General features: G+C 39.7%; 1 protein-coding gene across 4 annotated transcripts in view; it reads right to left on the bottom strand.

Annotated features, from left to right (window-relative positions):
* Positions 1-379: 379 nt before the first annotated feature.
* UAP1 (UDP-N-acetylglucosamine pyrophosphorylase 1) overlaps positions 380-25,259 on the bottom strand; it is a 38,253-nt gene continuing 13,373 nt past the window's right edge. For 2 of the 4 annotated variants that reach the window (XM_077886930.1, XM_077886927.1), the window contains exons 3-11: positions 20,464-20,668; positions 18,015-18,190; positions 16,448-16,620; positions 10,128-10,321; positions 8,909-9,049; positions 7,702-7,890; positions 6,562-6,612; positions 2,449-2,515; positions 380-963 (exon numbers count right to left, since the gene is read on the bottom strand). In XM_077886930.1, the coding sequence (XP_077743056.1) occupies positions 871-963; positions 2,449-2,515; positions 6,562-6,612; positions 7,702-7,890; positions 8,909-9,049; positions 10,128-10,321; positions 16,448-16,620; positions 18,015-18,190; positions 20,464-20,668 (1,289 nt within the window). In that variant the 3' untranslated portion in view covers positions 380-870. The remainder of the gene's footprint in view (positions 964-2,448; positions 2,516-6,561; positions 6,613-7,701; positions 7,891-8,908; positions 9,050-10,127; positions 10,322-16,447; positions 16,621-18,014; positions 18,191-20,463; positions 20,669-25,259) is intronic. The other 2 variants (XM_077886926.1, XM_077886928.1) reach the window with 2 other exon arrangements.

The raw sequence follows: 25,259 nt of genomic DNA, 5'->3' as shown, positions 1-25,259 counted from the left end.
AATATTTGGGTAAAAGAGAAGAAACCAATGATATGAAACAAGGTTTCTCCACCTTGACAATACTGACATTGTGAGCCACATAATTCTTTGTGGTAGGAGGCTGCCCTGTGCACCGCAGGATGCTACAACAGCCCTGAACCACCATCCCACCACCTCGGCTGTGACGCTGCCAAATGCCCTCTGTAGGGGGCCTATCAACTCCGGTTCTGAGCCTTTGTGATAAAGTGACAGATGATAACATCCAAAGATAAGGATTTGTTCAAAACCTGTGGTGTGGCCATCTCCCCGAAGTGCAATTTTCCTTTCTTACATCTTCTCAAAGTTTCTCCCAAGTTTCGTATTTCCTAGTGGAATAATTTCCTCAAGGTACAAATGACACTTCAGAGACAAGAAGAAAAGTTTATTTTACTGTCCAATTATTTTCTTAAAAAAATTTAATTTCTGATAAAATAAAACAAACTTTTAGTACCATAGAAACCTTTTGACACATACAAGAACATATTATTACTATGTACAACTTTGAAAACAAACATTTCCAGCTCCAAGTACAGTGATGTTAAACACCCTGACTATACCCAAGCTGTGGGAAATTTCCTGGATGGCCAATGTTTTCCTTGGCTTGGGAAAAAAAAACAAACATACAATTAAAAAATATAAATAAGAACTTCAATGAGTTTGAGAATCATAAAAATGCTTTCTGAAGCTCAGTCATCTGGATCTTGGGGAATAGGGAGTAGTTGTAAGAGTTCAACAAGCAAGGTGAAACCCTGTGCATATTCAAATGTGAGTATTCCAGGAGAGGTCCTGAGGTTCACAGTTGGTCTATCAAAAATAAAAGCCATTCTTACTGTGGTGAACTTGATTTCTGGTTCATATACCATTCTTCACCAGCTCATGGACTCCATTCTCATCAATGATTAAAGGTGCATGGAATTCTTTATCTGCCACATAACTTTCTATTCCCTGAAAGAAGGGTTGAAATGAAACATAGTTAGAAAATATGTGGGCACTAGTCATATGATGTTGGATTTATTGACTATAATAAAGGATTAAAGCATGGATGCCACCAGAAGGTTGGGTTGAGATGTAGAATTTAAAAGTCAATAAAGGGGCAGCCCTGGTGGTGCAGCGGTTTGGCACCGCCTGCAGCCTGGGGTGTGATCCTGGAGACCTGGGATCGAGTACCACGTCGGGCTCCCTGGATGGAGCCTGCTTCTCCCTCTCCCTCTGCCTGTGTCTCTGCCTCTCTTCCTGTGTCTATGAATAAACAAATAAAATCTTAAAAAAATAAAATAAAAAATAAAAAAAATAAAAGTCAATAAAAACTTATATAGTATACTTTTTAAATGGGGCTTACTGGCCAACTTACAGAAGTATAAGACAAAAAAGAATGGAAAGTTGCTCTGACTATATTATAATTTCTTAAGTTAATAAGATGTTAGTCATTCTTCCTATCACCATCACCCAATAGAGTTAACTTTCTAAGCAATGCAGCTGCCTCTGATGCCAGAATTAAGCAATCTGACAAGGACCTCCAGAAAAATATCACATATGAAAAGAATAGGAACTCCTAAATCTCCCAATCTTAAAAGTGAAAGTATCAAGTGTATAAATAAAATAACCATTTGAGAAGAAAAATTATACATTTTAAAAAGCCAGACAACCTATAAATATAGACAATCTGATGGTGGCCAGAGGGAAGAGGGTCAGGGTATTACAGGTAAAATGGGTGAAGGAGAGAGGCAGGCAGAGGCTTCCAGTTATGGAATGAATAAGTCACAGGGATAAAAGGCATAGCACAGAGAATATAGTCGGTGATAGTGTGATAGCGTCGTGACAGATGGAAGCTACACCCACGGCAAGCATAGGAGAACATGCAGACTTGGTGAAGCACTATGCTGCATACCTGAAATTAATATTGTGTGTCAACTATATTTCAATTAAAAAAAAAGAAAGCTAGATGATTTATCTAAAACACAAGGCTGATTTTTTTTTTTTGAAAAGATCATTGCATTTCAGTGTGTCAATGAAATGGATTAAATATTAAACATTCTGGGCATCCTGGGTGGCTCAGCGGTTTAGCACCACCTTTAGCCCAGGGTGTGATCCCGAAGTCCTGGGATCGAGTCCCACATCAGGCTCGCTGCATGGAGCCTGCTTCTCCCTCTGCCTGTGTCTCTGCCTGTCTCTCATGAATAAATAAAATCTTTTAAAAATAAATAAACAAAAAATAAACATTCTGTTCATGGCAATTAATCTACTCGTGAGACAGATACGAAGCTGTAGCAGGAATTCTCAAAGAGAAAAATTCAGAATAAATCCAACTTCTTTGCTTATTCCCAGGATGAGCAGGGCAGGGCACTGGGAAATGGGCAACTCTACTTCAATGTGAAACAGTCCCTGGATCTTACTTTTAAAAGAATAGAGAAAAAAGCAAATTAAACTTACTTCTCCAGCATAGGAGATAAGAGGAGATATTTCACACTGGATTGGTACATCATTGGCATCCTTCAAGCTAAGAAAAAAAAAACACAAACATGTTAAAGGTTTTGCTTCTCATGTTATTGCCAGAGTGAAAGAACAGACCATCATTTTCCTCTGAGAAGCTTGCAGATAACCAAATTTTCCCAGTCAGGCAAAGAGAAGAGACTCTACCCTGATGGTCACCGAATTCCCTGAGGATTAAGTTAACATGAATTTGTCATGGTCAGAAGACCTTATTTGGGGCAAGTGCCAATAATTCAAAGCACTTCACCTATATTGATACACTTATCTGCTAATGTATATCTCATTTTTTTTATTTCTAAGTTTTAATGTGATAAGGAAGGGGCTATTTATAAACTATGGTTCAGGCCCACTGCTAGGTACTTTGAATCCTTCCTATTTCACTTTAATCCTTGCCACAAGGTTGAGAGCTACGTACTACTAAGGACAAACATTCTCAAGCTGCACTGTCCAAAATACATTGGCCATTATGTGGTTACTTAATTAAAATTTTTTAAATGAACTAAAATTTTCAAATTCAGTTCCTCAGTCATAAAAACCACATTTCAAGTGCTCAGTAGCTGTCAAATCCGACAGCACAGCTACAAAGTATTTCCTTCACTACAGAAAGTCTACTAGATAGTCCTGTCCTAAAGGTCAGTTATTTCCCAGTATACCATTTTCTGTACAACCCAAACCTGCTGGGTTAGCTGAGCTGATTTATCAATATTCCAAAGTGTTTCTCTGCTACTTTCACCAAGGTCTCTTTTCAAAGAGCTAAGGGCAAGTGAAAACAAGGCCAAAGTCACTATTTGCTTCCTCCAGGTCACATCCTAACACATACAGCCACTCAATTGTGAGTTTCTAAAAGTTCCTAATATAAAAGCCAATAAACAGTGTTTTAGAGGCACTTGGGTGGCTCAGTCTGGTTAAACATCTGCCTTTGACTCAGGTCATGAGGCGTCTGGGATCCCAGGCATCTGGGATCAAGCCCCATGTTGGGTTCCCTGCTCAGTGGGAAGCCTGCTTCTCCCTCTCTCCCCTGCCTATGCTCTCTGTCAAATAAGTAAATAAGATCTTAAAAAAAAAAAGTTTTTAAATGTTTTTAATATGCTTAAAGGCATCAGACCTCTAGGATTTTTCACCAGTAGGATACCAAGCACACAAAAACTAGTCTCAGGGCACCGGGATGGCTCAGCCAGTTGAGTGCCCAACTCTTGATTTCGGCTCAGATCATGATCTCAAGGGTCATGAGATCGAGCCCCAAACCCGGCTCCATACCAGCTGAGCATGAGGCCTGCTTAAGATTCTCCCTCTCCCTCTGCGTCCCCTCCTGGTTGCTCTGTCTCTTAAACAAACCTAAACAAACAAAACACTAGTCTCTTACAGCCTCAAACTGTAGCTTTCCTTTGTCTCAACAAATATGTATCTGAAGCTTTAGTGGAGTCAATAAAACATTCGGGCTTCTGAGTTTAGCGATGCCCAAACTTCTCTCAACAGAACCACATAGTATGAATTCAAGGTGCTATTCCATACCCCACTCCAACTTACTTGTCCCACTACTTTCTACTCAGATCAGGCCAACTGCACACACCATGGATTATTCCGAGTCATTCTCAACTATAGCCAAATAAAAATTTTGACTATCCAAATTATAGCCATTCTCCAAGATTTACCACAAGCTCCACCCTTCCTTTGATCATTGCATTTCGTAGTAACTGCTCTCATTTGTTTCTATAAAAAAAAAGTTAACAGAAATCTGCTAAGTCACTGCCTCCTAAATCATAATAAATTATCATTTACATCATACATTTAACATATAAACACATACTGCCTGATGATGTTACTTGACCTTTTTGCATTTTGACCTCCCAGTAGGCTATAAAAAAATGACTTTCTCTTGTGTAAGCTACTCTGGCACCTGGACACTAGCAAGCCTACAAATGTTTGTCAACTGAATGAATAAATGAATTATGGGGGTGAACGGATGACAGACTCATTTGGAGAAAAGATGAATTAAATATGGGGCACACATCTATCCAGATATGTGTCAGATTCTATCAAAAATGCTCAAGGAATCTGGTCCAGACCCTCTGAGGTAGCTTGGACTTATATTAAACACCAAATGGAAAAATAAGGACCCACTCCACTGATAAGATGTAGATGGCCCAGTTCCACCAGATCCCCTGAGGGATTTTGTGTGTCAGGATCAGAAGGTGGTTTTGAACCCAAGGAACACATGGCTGACTTAAGTGTAACTTCTCTTCAAGTACCACGAAGATACTACAAGAAACTAAGAAAGTCACTCTTAATAAACAAAGTTGGATGCCCAGAAGGAGGAAAGATAGAAGCTACCATCACCAAATGCAAAATCTCAGGAGATTGGCAACCTAAACCAGTAAGACCATGATCCCCTAATTCTTTAGCCAAGCATTTGGTAACTGCCTGTTCCGTTAAGTGTTAAGATGAAAAATAATGTTGCTTGGTCAAAACTTACTATCCTTGTTTCTATTCTTTGAGAATATCTCCCAGTTGTTTCTCCCTCCTCTTCTACAAAGTACTTTCCTGTTATCTCTCATTGTAAGTCATCTTTTTCTACTCTCGTGAGGGCATCCTTCAGAGATAAGAATTACAGCAGGAACTATTTCTAACTCCACTATCTCATTTGGGGCCAAACTTTGATTTTAGTTTAATTGCTCTACAGAATGAAGTAAATGGGGGAAACTACTAAATAAGAAAACTCAAACAAGAACAAATGTTTAGAACATTTCGTATCTTAACTGAGATAGGGGGATGTTGATTTCTGTTATATAAATTAAACTATTTCACTTTTGAAGTTAAAAGCGTGGCTCAGTGTAAAGGAAATTTTGGATCAAAAATCCATTTCTTTAGAATGCCTGGGTGGCTCAGTGGTTGAGCAACTGCCTTTGGCTCAGGATGTGACCCTGGGATCCTGGGACGGAGTCCCATATCAGGCTTCCTGGGAGGAGCCTGCTTCTCCCTCTGCCTATGTCTCTGCCTCTCTCTGTCTCTCTTATTAATAAATAAAATATTTTTTAAAAATCCATTTTTTTAATTTTAAAAGCACCTTGCTTCCACATATTAAAAATGATGGATGGGACAGAAAGTAACAAAGTGGTCTGTATCCCGGTTCCCACAGCACGACGGCCAACAGTCACCTACGGCTCCTATATGAAACTAGCCAAATCTGTGAGTCCATTTTCTTGTCTACAGACAGGGCCTCACCTGGGAAACACCGACACCCACAGGCACTTGTCTCTACTAGCAAAGGGGAGCGGCACCGGCGGGGGTCAAGGGGATCACACGGACGGAAACTACATCCCTGCTACTCTACTTCTGAGATAACTCCCATTTCCAGGTCCTTGGCTCTACACACATTTCCCAAATTATCTTCAAAACTTAAAATTCAAACTAAACCTAAGAACTTCAAATGTAGCAAGAACATCAAGCCGTCTCTTTAGCTGTAAGGATAATGGCTTTTTCAAACTCTGTCAGGACCCAGATGAGACAAGATACATGCTACTTCCAGCTAAAACTTATCTGCCATTCAGACAAAAAGCTTTTCTTTGGGAGCAGGATAATAACTCACTAAAATTAACACACAAAAGGGAGCTGTCAGGAGGAGAAAACCTTAAGAGAACAGTTTTCTCCAATTAGGAGCCATCAGATATGTCGGAGGCAGCTGGCCTTCATGCTGGGAGCATATATATCCAATTCAGTAAGACACATCTTCAGAACGGGATTGTGATCTAGCTTATGCTGGGATCTGAATTTGTTCTTCCCTACCTATTTCTTGTCCATCTGTCCCTGCAGGCTCAAACATCCACGGTCAAGTTCTTTAGTAGAGCATGCTCCCCATCTCCAGCATGCACTGAGACTCTGAGTTAGTGTTATCCAGATAGGTACCTGCCACCAAGTAAGCACAGTATACCCCCACCAAAGCTCCGGCCCTCCCACCCCAGACCACCAAGGCAGAGCACTAAACTACAATGCCAGTTAGTATGGAGGCAAGCACAGCCCCGTCACCATGCACTGCAGGCAGGCGGGTATATTTACTTGAGATTGACATCAGCTGTGATGGTCTCTGACTTTCCATTTGTAGCACTGCTATGTAGGAATAAATAAGCATTAATGGGAATGGAAAACAAATCAAACAATAACAATGAAGTGGAATTGCAAAATATACTCGACTGAAAAGCATGTATTTATGGCAAATTATAAACTTGGCAAAGGAAATTCTGAAGGGGTAAAAATGAACTCAATGGTCAACGATGAAGCATGAGGACAATCTGACATGCTACGAGCAGGCTTGTTGACAAGACAGAGCCGCAAAGTGGCTCTGGGCTGAGACAGCTTGCCACACCTCCTTCCTGGAAAACACAGTCACAGACCAATAAGCGGAAAGGCCCAACATTCTAACATTTACCGAGGCATGCCAGCGCTTTTGTGCATGCAGCCAGCCATTTGATCCTTAAGAATATAAAGTATATGGCACAACATCTTTTATGTAAGTATATAAATATCAAATAATTTAGAAGGGGGTAATTCTAGATGCCAGTGAAGACTTCATCATAAAATCTAAGATTTAGCTTAAAAGTGCTTTATCTTGGATTTAAATATCTAGAAGTACCTCCTTTTTTAAGCTTTTAAAAATCCCAAAATATTCCTGAAGTTTCAGTACCAGTGAATGTAAGTGCCATTCACGTCCCTTCCTGGTATCTCCCTTAGTGACCGTGGAAGTGCCATGGTAAGACGTTTGATGGCCTACGTAGATATCATAGGTAGCATGTGGGTATCGGTCTTTGGCAGGGAGTGGGGAGGCCTCACAGATGGCACTCAGAGCGAGGTCACAGACAAAGGAGCAGCAGTGAGCAGTCCTCTTACTCTACGGTACTGGATGCTCCTGACAGCCTTTAACCACACAGCACACCAAAAGAATTACCTCCTGACCATTCCTTAGCAAGTCATATGCTAACATAGTGGACATGTATCCAAAACAAGAGATGAAGAGATTCCTCTTTTAGAGGAAGTAAGGCTATCATCCTCTTTGTAATGGGATTTCACACCAGGAACTGCCCACGTCAATACTATGCTTTTTTAAAAAGATCTAGGAATATGTCAGAGAGAGAGAGGAGAAAGGTCCAAGAAGAAAAGTCCAGGAAGCATTCACACACCACAGAACAGACACTGACTTACCGGGGAATGGCCGGGAGGCGAGAGCCATTTTCATCTATGAAGTGGCCCCCTGCGTTGAGGACCCAACAGTGATGAAGGGACAGCAAAGCATGCCTTGCAGTAGTAGGATTGTCCTTCCCATTCTGACTGTCTGCATTCTTTAGTGGGGAAAACTCATCTTCTCGTAGCACTTCATATACCACAAACTTCCTAGAGTGGAACCATACAGAGACTGTTTTACTATGAAGTGAAACTGCAAACACAGCTCTGGACTCCTCTACACAGTAGCCTCTAGCCCCCAATGTAGTCTTTTAAGCTCTCTTAACCCAATTTCAAATGAATGCTGAAAGAAATAATGCTCATCCCTGGACTAAATGAAGTTGGAATTTCCTTCTCCAACGCAAAGTGAAAAGTTATTTTCATCCCAAACTATAAAACACTTCATCTTAAGTCAGAAAGGTAAGAAATCTTAAAACAAATTACATTAGAATCTTTTCTGGGGGGACGCTTGGGTGGCTCAGCGGTTGAGCATCTGCCTTCAGCTCAGGGCATGATCCCAGAGTCCCAGGATTGAGTCCCACGTTGGGCTCCCTGCATGAAGCCTATTTCTCCCTCTGCCTGCCTCTGCCTCTCTCTCTCTGTCTCTCATGAATAGATAAATAAAATCTTAAAAAAAAAAAAAAAAAAAAAAAAAAAGAATATGTTCTGGGGGTAAGAAAAAGGCAAAAAAGGATGATTTGAAAATGCTTACGGGAAGATTAATCTTACACAGCTAATTTGTCTTCCGCATTTTCATACTGGCCAAATTTTGAGACACATACCTCCACATCAAATGTGATCTTTGATTGAGAGCTAATAATCTATAACCATGTTCCCTGAAACACTTACCACAGGTAAGGCATCCTACACACAAACTGGACCAATTCTCCATCTCAACTTTTTTAGTCTTTTAGCCAAAAAAGTGACAGTTTTAACAAAATTGCAGTTTTGCAGGAGGGTCAGCTAATGGACTGACATCAAAAAATATACTCGCAGGCAACTCACACCACAGTTGTGGGTGGTGGTTGTATACTAGAGAAGGGTAATGAGTGTGGACAGTCCACTCACAATCAGAATGCTATTCCTGACTATATGCTACGCAGGATCTCCTAAAAACAGTGTCCCTCCTAACAGAATAGCAACATTTCAAGACCTGTATCTAACCTTACTGGTACTATTCAAGACATACTTTGCAAACTGGAAGATGTCAAAGACAAATTTTTCCATCTTTATTCCATTTGGTTTGTCTGGCTTAATTAACTGCCCCTGGGAATCCACATATGGAATCTTCTTTTGAGCCACATGGTGCTGCAACTGAGGTTCATAAATACTAAGCAGGAAAAAAGAAAAAAAAGACATAATCACTTTCCAAAGTTAAAATGCCAGAAATTCTGATAACCACACTCAGAATAAATTGCATCAACAACCAATACCAAGATTTTCAAAGTGAAGCGCAACTGTTAAGTTTCAGTTCCTATTTAAATATTAAATGAATAGATTTCCCTATTTGCCTCCTTAAATTTTTTAAAAACCCAATAACTATCTCCATATTAAAGAATACACGCCACACAGCTCACACCAATGTCTCTCCTGTAATTTCCATGTCTTCCAAAAAATGTTCTGCTCTTTGCCCCAACTTTCGCAACTGAGAGCCCTTAAAGTGTGGGAAAGATGAGGATTAGTAAGTAACTATGGATGGAAGAATTAATAGCACAGTTACAGACAGCAGAGTGGAATGGGTAATATGCTGGAATTAGAGTCAATATTCTTAAAAAGCTAAGTAACTTTTTAAAAAGTAGATCGTCATCATGAATATCTAAAAGCTATCAAATGAAGCAGCAGATAGTGAGGACGTCCTTCATTTAACAGGCTGATGGAATAAAGTAGCTCTTACTTTATCCTTTTATCCTCACACGCTGATTTCTCCTCAGGATCCAAATTCTTTTTTCTTGACCCTCTAATGCCCTAGTTCCTGAATGTGAATCTGGAAACCAGCTAAAACTGTGCAGGCAGCTTTCCAAAAACAGATGACCCGCATGCACCACCCAAAATCCTGATTCAGTAGACACAGGGCAGGTATCTAACATTTCTTAAAGTTTCCCTGTTGTGGTAAAGAAAGTGTTTCATTTCTCACTCTTTGCTTCACCAGAACCTAACACAGTTGGAAGGAGAAGAGGAAGAGAAGAAAAGGCAGAAGTGCTTTGGACTGAAGGCGACAAACATGCACCCTATAATGCAGTTTCCAGAAACTACAATGTGAGATAAATTTCCATGTGACAAAGGTGGTCCTCAGGGTGGAAGATGAATTCTGTAGAAGATGGACTTGGGGTGTCTTTCTACCTCTCCAGTGACTCAGTCCCTAATTAATGATAAAAGAACAATTCTAAAAGCCCCCATCTTGCTCATACTTGACAACATCTCTCAGAAATGGTACGGTGAAGAAATGGTTGGCAATGTTCCCCGCGTTGAATAGCAGGCGTCCATCCGAGCTTCGTTTCTGAGCTGTTGCCAGGGAAATCTCACTGTACTCCACCACCTGATAGACTCCATCCACTCGGCAAACCACTCCCACTGGCTCTGTGGGGTTCGTTTTCTCTACCACCTGCCCAAAGAAAGACAGCAGGAGGGGAGGGAATATAACCAAATGCTACATTCGACATTTGCTATTTTCAAAGGCCACATCTGCAGTTTTGCTTATACTGTCTTTAAGGCAAGGCAATCTTTATTTTTTTAAGATTTTATTTATTTATTCATGAGAGACACAGAGAGAGAGAGAGAGGCAGAGACATAGGCAGAGGGAGAAGCAGGCTCCATGCAGGGAGCCGGACGAGGGACTCAATCCCAGGACCATGGGATCACACCCTGAGCCGAAGGCAGATGCTCAACCACCGAGCCACCCAGGTGTCCCTCAAGGCAATCTTTAAATGTAGACAGCCACCTGTCCATCCGGAAATGAGCAAATTATCTCTCGCCTATTATCACCTAGTGAAATCATGGAATAGAAATTCCAACATACACACAGAGCCCAGAGGAAATCACAATGGACTGAGAATAATTAAATGAGGAGTCTACCTCCCCCCAAATATGTTTCATTTTAATTAATCTTTAACTACACTCAACTGTTTTGAGAGTAAATGAAATGACATTTTTGGGGGATTCACAAGACAAAAGAGAGGCATTTTGCCTCTCATTTGTAAATGGTGTTTCTTTCGTTTTCATTCATGAATACAGAATGTTCCTTGTGTTTTGAGGACCTGGCCAGGAGGCTGGGGGCATTAGAGCAGGCAAGTCACTGGATCTGGCTCCGACTTCAATTAGAAAATCCCATCCAAGCCAAACTGTGGACAGAGCCTCGGTGTCCAACGAAAGATGAATGGATAAAGAAGATGTGGTTTATGTATACAATGGAATATTACTCAGCTATTAGAAATGACAAATACCCACCATTTGCTTCAACGTGGATGGAACTGGAGGGTATTATGCTGAGTGAAGTAAGCCAGTCGGAGAAGGACAAACATTATATGTTCTCATTCATTTGGGGAATATAAATAATAGTGAAAGGGAATATAAGGGAAGGGAGAAGAAATGTGTGGGAAATATCAGAAAGGGAGACAGAACGTAAAGACTGCTAACTCTGGGAAACGAACTAGGGGTGGTAGAAGGGGAGGAGGGCGGGGGGTGGGAGTGAATGGGTGACGGGCACTGGGGGTTATTCTGTATGTTAGTAAATTGAACACCAATAAAAAATAAATTAAAAAAAAAAAAAAAGAAAAGCCCATCCAATATTTATGTTTTGTATGCTAGACTTTAAGTAAGAGATTCTATGCTTTTAAAGAAAGTTTGATGAGTATTGGTTGTTATATTGTATGTTGGCAAAGTGAATTTAAATTTTTAAAAAATTAAAAAAAGTTTCAAAAAAGTTTGAAAACCAGTGATTTGAAAATCAGTGGCTCTTGGCTGGTGAGGGAGCTGAAAGAAAGATGTAAATCAAAATCAAAGGGAAAAATGGGGGCACCTGGGTGGCTCAGCAGTTAAGCAGCCAGCTCTTGATTTCAGCTCAGGTCATGATCTCATGGGTCATGAGATCAAGCCCCACATTGGGCTCCGCACTCAGCATGGAGTCTGCTTGAGATTCTCTGCCTCTCCTTCTGTCTCTGCCCCTCCCCCAGCTCATGTGCACATATGCACCCTCTAAAATAAATCTTTAAAAAAGAAATCACAGTATGAAAGATACAGTATGTATTTATTCATGTATCTATTCATGAATTCATGTATTTATTCATGTATGTATCTATTCACAGTAGAAATAAATATACAGTATGTAATTTTTTAAAAAGACCCTCACAAGATACCCCACCATGCTAATCCAACATAGCACTGACCTAAATTAAGTGTTTAGAAGAAAGTTATGAAAGAACTGTATGCAACATGCTAATATAAAGTCAAGATTCAGATGAGATGAATATACAACGGAACAAGCAATAAAAATTATTTAAAGATATTACTTTGTTTGCCCTGTTGAGTGAGCAATTCAGCTTGTTTCAGAGTAGTCTGAAAATCTGTCCCAATTTGAAAAGTCTATCCTAAGCATACATGAAATTACATCAACAAAGCTAATAAAACTTTTCTCCAGCAACCGATTTTTTAAAATAAATATAGCCAGTAGCAGTCTCCTCTAGACAACTGAAGCCACTGTTGACTTCATTTACACAGCAGTTAGAGCTATAGGCACTGAGTCTAGCTCAGTGGGGCAGGGCTGCTGGATAGCAAGCTGCTGTGTAGTTTTACTGTCTGCCACCCTGAAAGGAGCACAGTGTTCCCTAAAAGGAAACTTTCTACCACAGAAGTGAATTAAACGGGGGGGGGGGGGGGGGTGGATTTCATACAACAAAATGATTTAAATCAATCACAGGCTTGTTTGCAACTATCAACTCACCACCACTCCTCACTTCACATATTCCACAGTGCAGGGTGTTGAGGGGGTCCTCACTAGACAGGGAATTTGAAGTAGATTCCTCTCATTCCCATTTAACCACACACACACACACACACTCAGTCACGGACACACGTGTACACACATGCATGCGCGCACATACGGTTTATTTCCCACTCACCTCCAGACGCCCCTACTCCTGACCAAAGAAACAAAATTAGGCATATTCACACTTTCCACTGCCCAAGTGTTAATCTGCCAGTGAAAGATTTACTTCTTTTTCTTTTCTTTGGGGGTGGGGAGCAGAGGGAGAGAGAGAGAATCCCAAGGAGGCTCCATACCCAGCACAAAGCCCAAGGGGGGGGCTCACTCTCACAATCCTGAGATTATGACTTGAGCCAAAATCAAGAGTCAGATGCTTAGCCGACTGAGCCACCCAAGCTCCCCTGAAAGATTTGCTTCTATGACAACTATGACCCTCCAAATAGTATAAAAGTCTAGATTACAAAGAAAGCATTTGTAAACAGCATAAGCTAGAAGTCAAGTTTTTATTATACAGAGAGTTATATAAAATTAAGAAGTTTGCTTGATTTTCTCCAAGTTAAAGCCTGAAAAGCTGAGTTCAAAGTAACACTTTAATGTCAAAGTTACTATAATTGCTTTACGAAATGACCTTTAAATAACAATAGTTCCTATGCTTTTAGCTTTGGACTTCTGCAAACCACTGCACTTGCTGTCTTTCCTCAAGGCTCTCGCTCCATAAAAAAATACTTAATTCCTTAATTCACAAAGACCAGAGCCTTTTAAAGAAGACAAATTATTATTCTACTACCACACTGTGAATAACTCCCTAATTTACATGTTCTTAAAAATATATTTTGATTTTTTGACTTTTCAATTAAAATTAAAAAGGGTGGGAGGCCAGATTACATAAACGGTTTCTAACATTTCTAAAACTTTTTAACATATACCAGTCTTGTCATATTTTGGTTCCATCTGACTATGTATTCGCTCACTGAGCGACTTCTATATTATATGCCAGACACAGAGCTGAGCAGGAAGCTTGGGGCTCCTGGAGAACCCACAGGTACTGGAGAAGAGTGACTGGTTACACCTCTATCTCTGTGTGACTGGTAAACTCACAAAAGTTAGCACATTAATTTAAAGCTTTTTAAGCTGTCAGCAAAAACATAATCAATCTAAAGAGTTTGGTTTTATAATGTGATAGAATACTAAAGCCAGGAGTTGGCTTTAGTTAATGTGCTTCTGTTAATGTGATGAAGGACCTTGAGCCTGGAATGGAACTCACTTAGACCTAGAACTTAGGGTGCTCATTTCTGAGACTGAAGGGGTGACCAGATGATTGCCAGGGTTCCTTCTAGGTTCATCACTCTGATCATATAGAATTTAAATGGATTTGAAGCTCAGAGCAGTAACATTTAATATTCTTTTTTCAAACAAAGAGTGACACCAAGCGGAGCAAAGTCAGAAATACAGTCTGGTGTGTTTTTTGTTTTTTTTTTTTTTTAAAGCATGGTAGCTATTTACAATGCTCTGTTACTATTTAATACCTATTTACAATACAGTACAGATACTGATAGACTATTAGAATAGAATGAGGTCTTAAATAACCAAACCAACTTTTATGTTCTCAGAATCCAGAAGAATCTTATTAGGTCTACCAGCTTAACCTCACAAAACATGCACTGACAAATTTAAAACTTCAGCTTCTAAGAGTTAGCAGATTTACAGATTAATTTTAAGAGAAATGACATCTTTGTAATAGAAAATCTCCAACCAAGGCTATGGTATTTTATAGCAGTTCTTCTTTTTAAATCCAAATATTTCAAATTTATATCTAGTCGAATTTGTTTTTGTCAGAAGCCTGTATTATAAGGTTTTTGCTCTTGGCAGAAAGGTCTTCCCTTCATGTCAATAAGGTAAAATTATTCTCAATTTTCTTTTAACATCTTTATGGGTTTTTTATATTTAATTTTGTAATCCATTTGAAATTGATTTTGGTATGAGCTTTGAAGGAGAGATTTTACTTTATTTTGAGCCAGTTATCTCTTTCTTTCCCCCATCAATCTTAAATGCCATGTTTTTATATAGTGCACGCTTATATATACATGGACTTATTTCTGACTGATTTATTCTGTTCCATTAATCTGTCATTCTATTCTGGTTTCTGTACAACACTCCTAATTTTTTTATTTACAACCCAGTTTAGTACCTGGTAGACTGTCTCCGTCTTCCTTCCTTATCATCTCTTCTCGGCATTTTCCTGGCCACCTTTACATGTTTTTTCTAAACTTTACAATCATTTTGCTAAGTGTCCCCAAAACAGTCTCACTGGGGCTTTGACCAAAATTGTGTTATCATTAATCTGGTAAGAATTGATAGTTTTACAGATTTCCAGAAAAGTAATATTCATATTAATATGTTTAAATCTTCCAAGGTGTTTTCACTTTTATTCCTAGATACACTATATGTTTTGTTAGCTACCATAAAGGCAAGTCTCCCACATCATCATCTATGCAACTAAAAAAGAGGGAGGGAAAAGAATTAGACCAAGGACAGTCTTGTTATAAGGCATTACAGACCTCCTTCTATCTTCCTATCTTCCTATCAGTATGTTTGTGATCAGTTATCAATCTCCTTCACTGCCTTTATCTGCACATTTCCATCTTTTTTTTTTTAAGATTTTTTAAAAATTTATTTATTCATGATAGACACAGAAAGAGAAAGAGCAGAGACACAGGCAGAGGGAGATGCAGGCTCCATGCCAGGAGCCCAATGCAGGACTCAATCCCGGGACTCCAGGATCGCGCCCTGGGCCAAAGGCAGGCGCTAAACTGCTGAGCCACCCAGGGATCCCCACATTTCCATTTTAATCATAAGACTATCATGAGGGCACCTGGTGGCTCAATGGTTAAGCATCGGCCTTCGGCTCAGGTCGCGATCCTGGGGTCTTGGGATCAACTCCCACATCAAGCTCCCCACAGGGAGCCTGCTTCTCCCTCTGCCTGTGTCTCTGCCTCTCTCTGTGTGTCCCTCACGAATAAATAAAATCTTTTAAAATAATAATAAGACTACCATGAGGTGGCTTGTCAAACACCTCACTAAAGTCTCAATCTGCTGTTCCCTACATATTTCCTTTACCTCCTACTCCAGTAACTGTGTCCTAGGTGGGTTAATCTGATCAAATACAACTTGATATTAAAGAATCCATCCCTGGCCTAGTGATAATCATTCACTTTCCAAGGTACTTAAAAATCACCCCCACTTTTTTTTTTTTAAGATTTTACTTATTTGGGGCACCTGGGTGGCTCAGTTGGTTAAGCATCTGCCTTTGGCTCAGGTCATGGTCCTGGAGTCCTGAGACTGAGCGCTTCATCAGGCACTCCACAAGGAGCCTTTTTCTCCCTCTCCTTCCTGCTTGTGTTCGCTCTGGCTTCCCACTAAGCACAGAGGCTGACACGGGGCTTGATCTCACAACCCTGAGATTATGACCTGAGCTAAAATCAAGAATAGGACACTCAGCTGTGGGAGCCACCCAGGTGCCCCATCCATATATATTTTTAAACTCTTACTTGTGATGGACAAGTATACAACATTATTTCTAGAATCAAGCTGCCAATTTAACAGTAAGTAGGGGGCGGTTTAGTTACTTTAGAAAGATAAATGGTTCTAAAATATTCAAATCACCCTAATAATTCTAGTTCGAGTCCTGGAATGTATACACTGACAGAGCAAATCCAGTGATGGCCTCACTACAGTTAAGAAAGGCATTACCTTTGCACCGCAGTCTGCTCCTTTCTGAATGCAAAATCCAATGAACCGTGGGTCTGCCACTTTTACTAGAATGTTGTCAACACAATAGACATGAATGCTCCAAATGCCTCTCTGCTCCATGTCCTCCACAATATTCTGGGCTGCAAGAGCCCTATAAAGACCACCATTCCCATCTGGGAAATAAAATAGCCCATTAGTAGTACACCAAAACCCACTGTAACCCAAAACTGGTTTACCAGGATTAATGTTACCAAAGTGGGGTGAAGATCTCCGAAAAGCAGTTTTACATCACAGTGCCAAGAGAAGTAAATACCCATAAGGAAGAATTCAGGTTTCAAAAATTATACTACATGACTTTGAAAGTAACTCAGTGTTAAGTATCGAGAGAATAACATTATTAATGTAGGACCAGGCAACCCAAAGACCGTATTTTTCTTTTTAACTCAGCCTTTTTAACAATTTCACCTGCAATACATTATGAAATATAAAGTTCTTTTTCAAGCAATGATTATTTCATAACATTTCAAGTTTTATTAATATTTGTATGGTTCAAGCTAGCTGTGTGTTTATAGTCCCAACACTGACAATCTCACCCATTTCAGAAATAAAAATACATGAGCATTTTATACCAAATAATATGTTAGGAAACCAGATTAATATGAAGGTCAGATTTAAAATAAATACAGGTAAAAGCCTCTTCTTGTCCCATCTATTTTTAGTGTGATTTAATGTACTTCATCCATCAACACCCTCAGGCACAGCTTAAAAAATTGTAAACTCCACAAAAACAAAGCAAAAAACAGTAAAGTCTTCCATTTATGAAAAAGAAATAGAAAAAGAAAAAAAAGACTTTAGATGAAATAAAAGCCTGTATCTTGAGACTACCACTGTTAACACTATTATTTATCTCCTGTCAGCCTTTCCTCCAAACATTCACATAGATACGAATCTGTCAGCACAGTTATTTTTATAGAGTTCAGATCGAACTCAGGGTCACTGCATGTAGCTACACAGGCAGTGCACTGCCCAATGTCAGGGGTGCTTTTAACACACTGCAGTGTGCACACACCACCTGCAACCGTACAGGGCCATGGCCCTCACCATACCAGGCAAACAGCTTCGCGCCTCCCATTCTCTCACTTAGCCTACTGACACTACTTCTCTTTGACATTTAATATCTCTCATCGTTTTATTACAGTTTGAGAATACTACAGATAAACCATAATTTAGTTTCTTGTTTATTAAATAGCAAATGGTTTCCAATCTTTACTACAGGAAGTAATGTAGCCATAAACAGGCTGATATAAAACACTGGGTAAAGAGAACGGATACTCCGCATGCTACTCAAGCTGTTCTCAAGGGCAGACATCCACAAAAATGTATAAAAGTGTATCCATTTCACCCATGGGCATTTTATTTGTTTAAGTCATTGCCAAATTGCAATAAAACTTTCAATTATAATTTTTTAATATCTACATCACCACATTAGAAAGAAAACCAAAAGCGTAATGATTTATGTTACTACCATTTCTAGTCAGTCACCCTTTAAATAAGCATGGTTACAAACCTGGAGCCATAGAAACTTTGTTCTTCTCTTCCAAAATAATTTTCCCATCAAAACTCATGGCGGGCAGCATTCCCTGCTGAAAAAAGATTACATTCTCTTTTTGTAAACCAAAGTACTTGTGCTTTGTGAAGAATTCCTTTGTAGACTCCATTGTTCTGCCACTGGTCATTATGTACCTTGCAAGAGAAAAGTACATCTTCTAAGCAATAGTGCTCCATAAATTAGGGCAAAATCCAATCTTGTCTATTTTCTAGGTGAAAAACAATCATTGAACGCACTGCCTCTTTGTTCTGACTTCCTTCATCCTCTTCCTGGCTACCCAAGTGCCCCTTTTCCAGTAACTTCATCAATCCTACATATGAAATACATCTATGTAACAATATAAACATACCTGCTGCAACAGAGAGCCTATAAACTGGCTTAAACAAACATTTCAGAACTCTGTGAAAAGTGTATTCTAAATTTAAAACTCCCATTCTAAATAGCTAGGGAGAAAAGGTAAACGTAATCTATTCTAATGAACTCTCATAGCTCTTTTTACTAAGGTTTTGAAATGTAATCTGGGCTCTGCTCACCTTCCATTTAAAGTCTTAAAAGTATAAATATACTATCTGTTCTCACAAAAATCCAAACCATATCAGTATGGCAAAGGAGTCAAAAACTCTATCTAAATCCATAATTAGTAACTGTAGTAGCTTTTGCCCCTACTAGAATGTAAGCCACATATAAGTAGGGATTTTTGTCTGTTTTGGTTGCTGATACATCCCCAGCACCTAGAAGTAGCTATTCAATATATGTTGAATGAATAAAGAAAGAAAATAGTATAATTTCCCAACATACTAAGTATCTATTTAATAAGTTATCCTGGGTATTTTGAACTCTGAGTATAAAGAGGTGTCTAAACAGCTCTGCAAAAGAAAAGCACAGAGATTCTGACTTGTGAAGAAAAAGTGAGAAGAAAATTCAACACCATAGTGGGAGCCAGGGCTGTAAGGAGAATATTGGCTCCTTAGAACACAGATGTCCCTTAAACATCCCCAAAGGAATCAAGATGAAAAAATTACTTTATTGCCGGCCAATACTCATGTTGAGAAGAGCTAGCAAAGCTGGGAAATTTACAAAAAGCCTATTTTTAAAGGCATCAGAGAGCTATAGAAAGAACATGGGTTGGAACTAAGATTCAAGACAGTGGGAATCTTTCAAAGAGGAGCTAAAGATATGCAGCTGCCTTTTCCTGGGGGTATCTGCTCATCTGGGATACAGGCTAGTGGCAAGGACTCTGGGCTTGGACCAGGCAGAACAAAGAAATGAGCAGAGCTTCCGTTGGTCACAGAGGGCTAAAATACAAGCTTAGGGACTTGAGGGATCTCAAACTCACAGCTGGTTTCTCCCTCCAAACATAATTTCCAAAGCTGCTCTGGGAAAAAAGATTTAAGAACTAAATCAAAAACTTTTTAAAAACAAAGCAGAACTTCCCATAATCTCTTGGTGCTCAGGACACCAACATTTGCCGAGCTAGGCCCTGAGAACACAGCATGCTAGCAGAGCCGGGAGATTCTCAGCAGAGATCAGCAGGACTTTCAGCTGGTGTATGAGGGAAGGGTGGGGTATAGGGAGAGCTAGATAACCTGGCTGGCACTTCAGGACAAGAGTTTCCAGACTCTGTGAACTCCCCGAGTGCCCAGAGCAGTGACTATAAATAGCTTCTTTCACGGAGTCATGAAATTTCAGATGCCAAAGATAAAAAAGAGACCTTAGATGTTGGTGGAGTGGGGTGGGGTGGGGAGGTAGGAGGGAGAAAGCCAGAGGAAGAAAGGGAAGAGGGAGAGAGAAAGAGGGAGACTGGGAATCAGAACAGCAATGGACTGCTCAACGGTGATGCTAGAAATAACAGAATGACACCTTCCAATTTCAGAGGGAAACTGATTTTCAATCAGAAATTCATACACAGAGACGCCTGGGTGACTCAGAGGTTGAGCGTCTGCCTTCGGCCCAGGGCGTAATCCTGGAGACCTGAGATCAAGTCCCACACCGGGTTCCCTGCAGGGAGCCTGCTTCTCTCTCTTCCTATGTCTCTGCCTCTCTCTCTGTGTCTCTCATGAATAAATAGTCTTTAAAAAAAAAAAAAAGAAAAGAAAAGAAATTCATACATAGACAAACTAACACTCAGTATAAAGTTTCTATGCTGAGAGAACCCAATGAATCCCCAAAAGTACTGAGGTAGGGGTGCAGAAGTCTGAAGTGAATATATATTGTATATTAAGACCATCAAGTGATTATTTATCTAGCTGTAATACAGATTACTTTTAACATATATAGTAAATTACACCTCCTGGGAAAATTATTAGTAACAGGAAATATGTCTGCTTATGAATAAAGTATACATGCATTTTGAATATTATAGACTGATATATGTTTAGATGCTCTCCCACAATGAGGCATATCTTACCATGGAATAACACATTTGTTGCCGTGATATTTTTCAGCTAACTGCTGAAGCTTCAGGATACGCTCCGCCTGAATCTGAAAAAGCGTCTTATGAGATGGCAAACCAACATCATACATCCCCTTGGGATATGCAACACCGAGTCTTGTCCCCTGCCCGCCAGCCAGAAGAAGAACTGCCACTTTGTTCTGAGAAATCTGAAAAAGTCCTAGAAAAGAAAACACTTGTATTACAAAACCTCCATAATTCGACATTTTAGGATTACACACACAAAAACTAGCAGCAAAGAGTCACCCTATCTGCATAAGGCATAAAGAACAAGAAACCCACATGCAATCATGGATAACTACCTTGTTAATAAAAACATCCTTACTAGTAAAAATGAAATTTATTTAATAACCAAACACCAGTGAGTCATATGCTTTAATGAATAATTTTTTTTTCTGATAATGTTAGAAGGCAAAGGCTGACAGATGTTACAAACATCTTACAAGTGCCTGTCTACTTATTAGATGTGGTGTGTCAAGAGAAAGATAATGGAATGGAAGACACTTGGACTTCCAGATAAATGATATGTTACTGAATTACCTGTAAATCCATCAGTGACACACAATTAGTCAACAAGCACAAAAATAGGCTAGACAAGCTACCATCCAGTGAATGAAAAGAGGTAAAACCCTCAGGAAAGCAGTGCAGTACAGTGGTCAAGAAGCCAGGCTCTGAAGTCAGGACACCTGGGTTTGAAGGGTTTGAAGTCAATTCAGCTGAAAAGGCTTCGGGGACCTGCTGCAGAAGGGCAGGGCATGAGGCGGCTTTGTGTGGTGATGGAAATGCTCAGCATCTTGATTGGGGTGGTAGTTATGTGAGTGTATAAATATGGCAAAAAGTCATAAAACTAGTGCATTTATTGTATGTAATTATATATCAATAGAATGGATTAAAATGCAGGGGTTTTTTTTGTTTTGCTTTGTTTTTGCCAAAGAGCCATCAATCCCAGCTCACAAGAATGTGAAACTCAGAGTCTTTTTGTGGATGATTTATTTACATTGCCAGGAAGCCTATCAGTTGAATACTCAGCAGTAAGTAATAACCAAACATAATGCTTGAAACAAAATACTATTCTCTGAATCAAAATAATTCAGGATGGATTTAAGATCCAAATGCAAACAACTGAAACTAAATATTATTAAAAAACAGAGGCTCTCAGTCTGGAATTTTTGTAAAAAAAAAATTTTGCCATAGACCATTTCTAAGAGCCACCTCCTCATGCAAAGCTGGATCAGCTTAGCATCACAAGGCAGAGTGCCTTGCGGGGAGAGGCAACATGGGAACTGGGTTCTTGGAAAGCTAGAAAGCTGGAAAATGCCAGATGAGATCAAGCAACAGTTGACAGGATTTGTTCTTGTTTTTTTTGAAATTCTCAGGCATGCTATGAACAATGCTTGCCACTGTCCAGAACTGTATGCTAGCCCTGAGGGGGGACTGGTGGCCAGTATCCATTGTTATTATTTGTTATATCCTTAGGTAATGAGGGTTTGCTTAATTTACCAACTTTGTGCTTTATGTTTTTGATGTGTTAGACTTTCCTAAAGTTAATGTGCTAGTACATTGAGCACTTAAAGAAATACTCTAAAGGCATGATAAAATCAGAATCTCTCTAGTCCTAATTCTACAATCTATCCTCAGGAGTCAGTAAGCACAGCCCAAGGACATGATCCAGCAACTATCCAGCTACCAAAAAATTTAAAAGCACATGAGGTATTCCATAATTTTCACCTTTGATACAAGGCTAAGCTTTGCTCCCTGAGATCTAATTTTTCTCTTTCTTCCTGCCTAGAACCAGAACTTTGTTATTTTCTCCGCAGCATTTCACTGTGCCTTATCAGAGTGTGAAAACAGACCCCAAATTTGTAACTATAATCAAAGAGGAAGGTATAATTTCCCCCATTTTAGAGATAATAGGCTCAGAGAAGTTGCAGATCTTACCCTAGGTCACAGCGCTAGTAAATATGAGTGAGGATCAGAAACTCACTCCAGGCCCACCTGCCATGCACTGTACAGCCTCCTGCAGCCTCTCTTTACACCCAAACACTGAACAGATACATCACAGCACCATAGGTTTTAGGGCTATAAACTTTCCTTCCTATTTCTTTCCTGCCCTTCTTCTCTTTTCCACTGAATTTGTGAGAGATTGTGCTACCTTTTTTTTTTTTTTTTTTTTTTTTTAAATCTATCCTACCTACCACCCTACAAGGAAAAGCTGCAGGGTACAGTCCACATTCTCCAAAACCTGCCAAACACTGAAATTTCTAACAGCCTTCCAGATCTGCATCCCCCTTAAGTAAACACCATAACCACCATGTAACAAAGACTAAGAAGAAATGAAACATTCTGAAGGGAGCAGGATATAGGGCAGTTTCGAAAACTGTCTTACATTTGGTTATTCCCTGAGTTATCAAAGAAACTATGGCTTCTAGGGAGTTAAGTTTAATTCTGCTGTCATCAGCCCAAAAAGCATTATTTTAATAAAATACAGGTAGGTCCATAATTCCATACATAACCCCATGGATCAGATTTCAGAAGGCAAAACTCTTCAAAATTAAGAAAACGACTATAGTACAGTACAATATTATATGTTATCTCCTGCAATCTCATTGTGGGATAAATGAAGTTCATCAACAGTTTCATGTCTGTTCAAGTTCGGTTTTGCTACAAAACAGTCTTTGCACTGCTTCAGAACTGCAGATAAATAACTCTGGTCTGTCTGAACTCTTGGACACCAAAGGTGTTAGAATCAGAAATATTTCTAAACATCTTCAAAAAAAGAAAAAAGTCCCAGATAAATATTCTGGACACAGAGGCCTTTGTTCTCTTTGTATTATTCACTTTCTTCACTGAGCACATGTGTTTTAAGTTGTTTCACTGTGGGCAGCCCCAGTGGCGCAGCGGTTTAGCGCCGCCTGCAGCCCAGGGCGTGATCCTGGAGACCCTGGATCGAGTCCCATGTCGGGCTCCCTGCATGGAGCCTGCTTCTCCCTCTTCCTGTGCCTCTGCCTCTCATTCTCTCTCTCTCTCTCTCTCTCTCTGTCTCTATGAATAAATAAATAAAATCTTAAAAAAAAAAAAAGTTGTTTCACTGTTAATGTAGCTCTAGTCATCCTTTCTGACCTCCTTCTTTTACCTTCTGTCCAAAAGTCAATGATTTCCCACATTACCCGGAGAAGGTAAGAGCCCACTCCCAGAGCCAGCTCGGTGTTCCGGCTCTAAATGGCCACCCAACACCAACCAGTGCTTTCCATAGGTTCCAACCAGTTATCACAAGATCACTGTATAAACTTTTCCCTTCCTTGGATCAGTTCCCTAAACCACAGCTTCATTCCAGTTTTCCAAATTTTTCAGTTTTGGAAACAAGCTCTCAAACCAGCAGCTCAGGGTGGTCTCATTCTTTATGCAAACATATGTTTCCTAAGCCCCTGTCTGCCATACTTTCCTCAGTTTTTTTCCCATCTATGGACCTGATGACCCATCCAATCACTACATCCTAAGAGAAGCATGGAGATTAGGCCTATGGGTGCCCAACTGCAGGCAGATCTACATTTACATCTCATCCCCATCTAATCTCAACTATTACAATGAGTTATAACACGATCCATGTGGATTTACAATAAAAAAGGTTTCTGCATTGACCTCTTCCTGCTTACATATCTCACTTGTGAGCAGACAGAGAAAAACATGAGGAAAAAAAGCAGTCCCTAGAGAATCAAGGCCCACTGCATTTCAAGAACTAAATGCAGCTACAGATGTTAACAAGATCAGACTGTGTGTTCCTTGGCTGAAGCACTCACCCACCTCATCCGTGTCACTATAATAAAATGGCAATGTTTAAAAAGTGTGTAACACATTAATTAGTATCTGTCTTACAATGACAGATAAAATACTGCTTGAAATTAAGTGGGCCAATAAAAGTCAGCAAGCTGTTTGGCTATATGGCAATAATACTTAATTTTAAACTGTATTTGTTGTAACACAAATTTTATATGGGCAGCACTGCACCTATCTGAAAAATGTTAATTATACATGTACTTAACCTATGTGTCAATTAGGAAAGTATGAGCTTCTCCTACCCTAAAACTTCTTCTGCAGAAATATGGGGGAAGGAGGGGGAAACAGGAAAGTACAGCACTGTTATCACCCTTTCCATCCTTCCATTTGAGGACAGTTAATAGCTTTCATACAGATCAAATACAGGAGTTAAAAAAAATAAAAATAAAAATGAAGCCAGAGTGAGCAGTTGCCAGGGCTAGAGTACGTTGCTCTCCTTGGAGAGTCATGTGTCATAGGCCCAAAAGAGTCTGAGAACTTTTCCTGATAACACTTATAAGAAACAAAGAGAAGAGTTCACAGTGGCCTGAAATAGGTCAAATGCTTCCTGGATAACTTCCTGCTTGGACTAGGGCCTCTCATACACTTGGACTTGGGCATGTGCCCGAAACAAGGAGGAGGGCACAGGTGCGTTCGAAGTACAGCACTGCCAGAACTTTCCATTTAAACTGTCAGCACCCCCAGGGCACTGAGGCAGGTAAACCAGCGATTAAACTAGTGGAAATAAAGGAAGACAATCCAAGAAAGTTAGTCAGAGAAGATATTTTAAGTCTTTAACTTTTAATCATATTGTACAGGTAAAACTATTATTTAATAGATTAAGTATTTCCCAAAAATGTCAAGTACAAAAAGCAGACCCTAAGGGAAATCACTATTTGAACCAGTTTTAGGTACTGGAGAATTATTGTGAATTTCAT

This window comes from Canis aureus, chromosome 38 (genome assembly GCF_053574225.1).
Source record: "Canis aureus isolate CA01 chromosome 38, VMU_Caureus_v.1.0, whole genome shotgun sequence".
NCBI lineage: Eukaryota > Metazoa > Chordata > Mammalia > Carnivora > Canidae > Canis > Canis aureus.
Note: the sequence above shows the minus strand (reverse complement) of the source record. Positions and strands in the feature narration are given on the sequence as shown.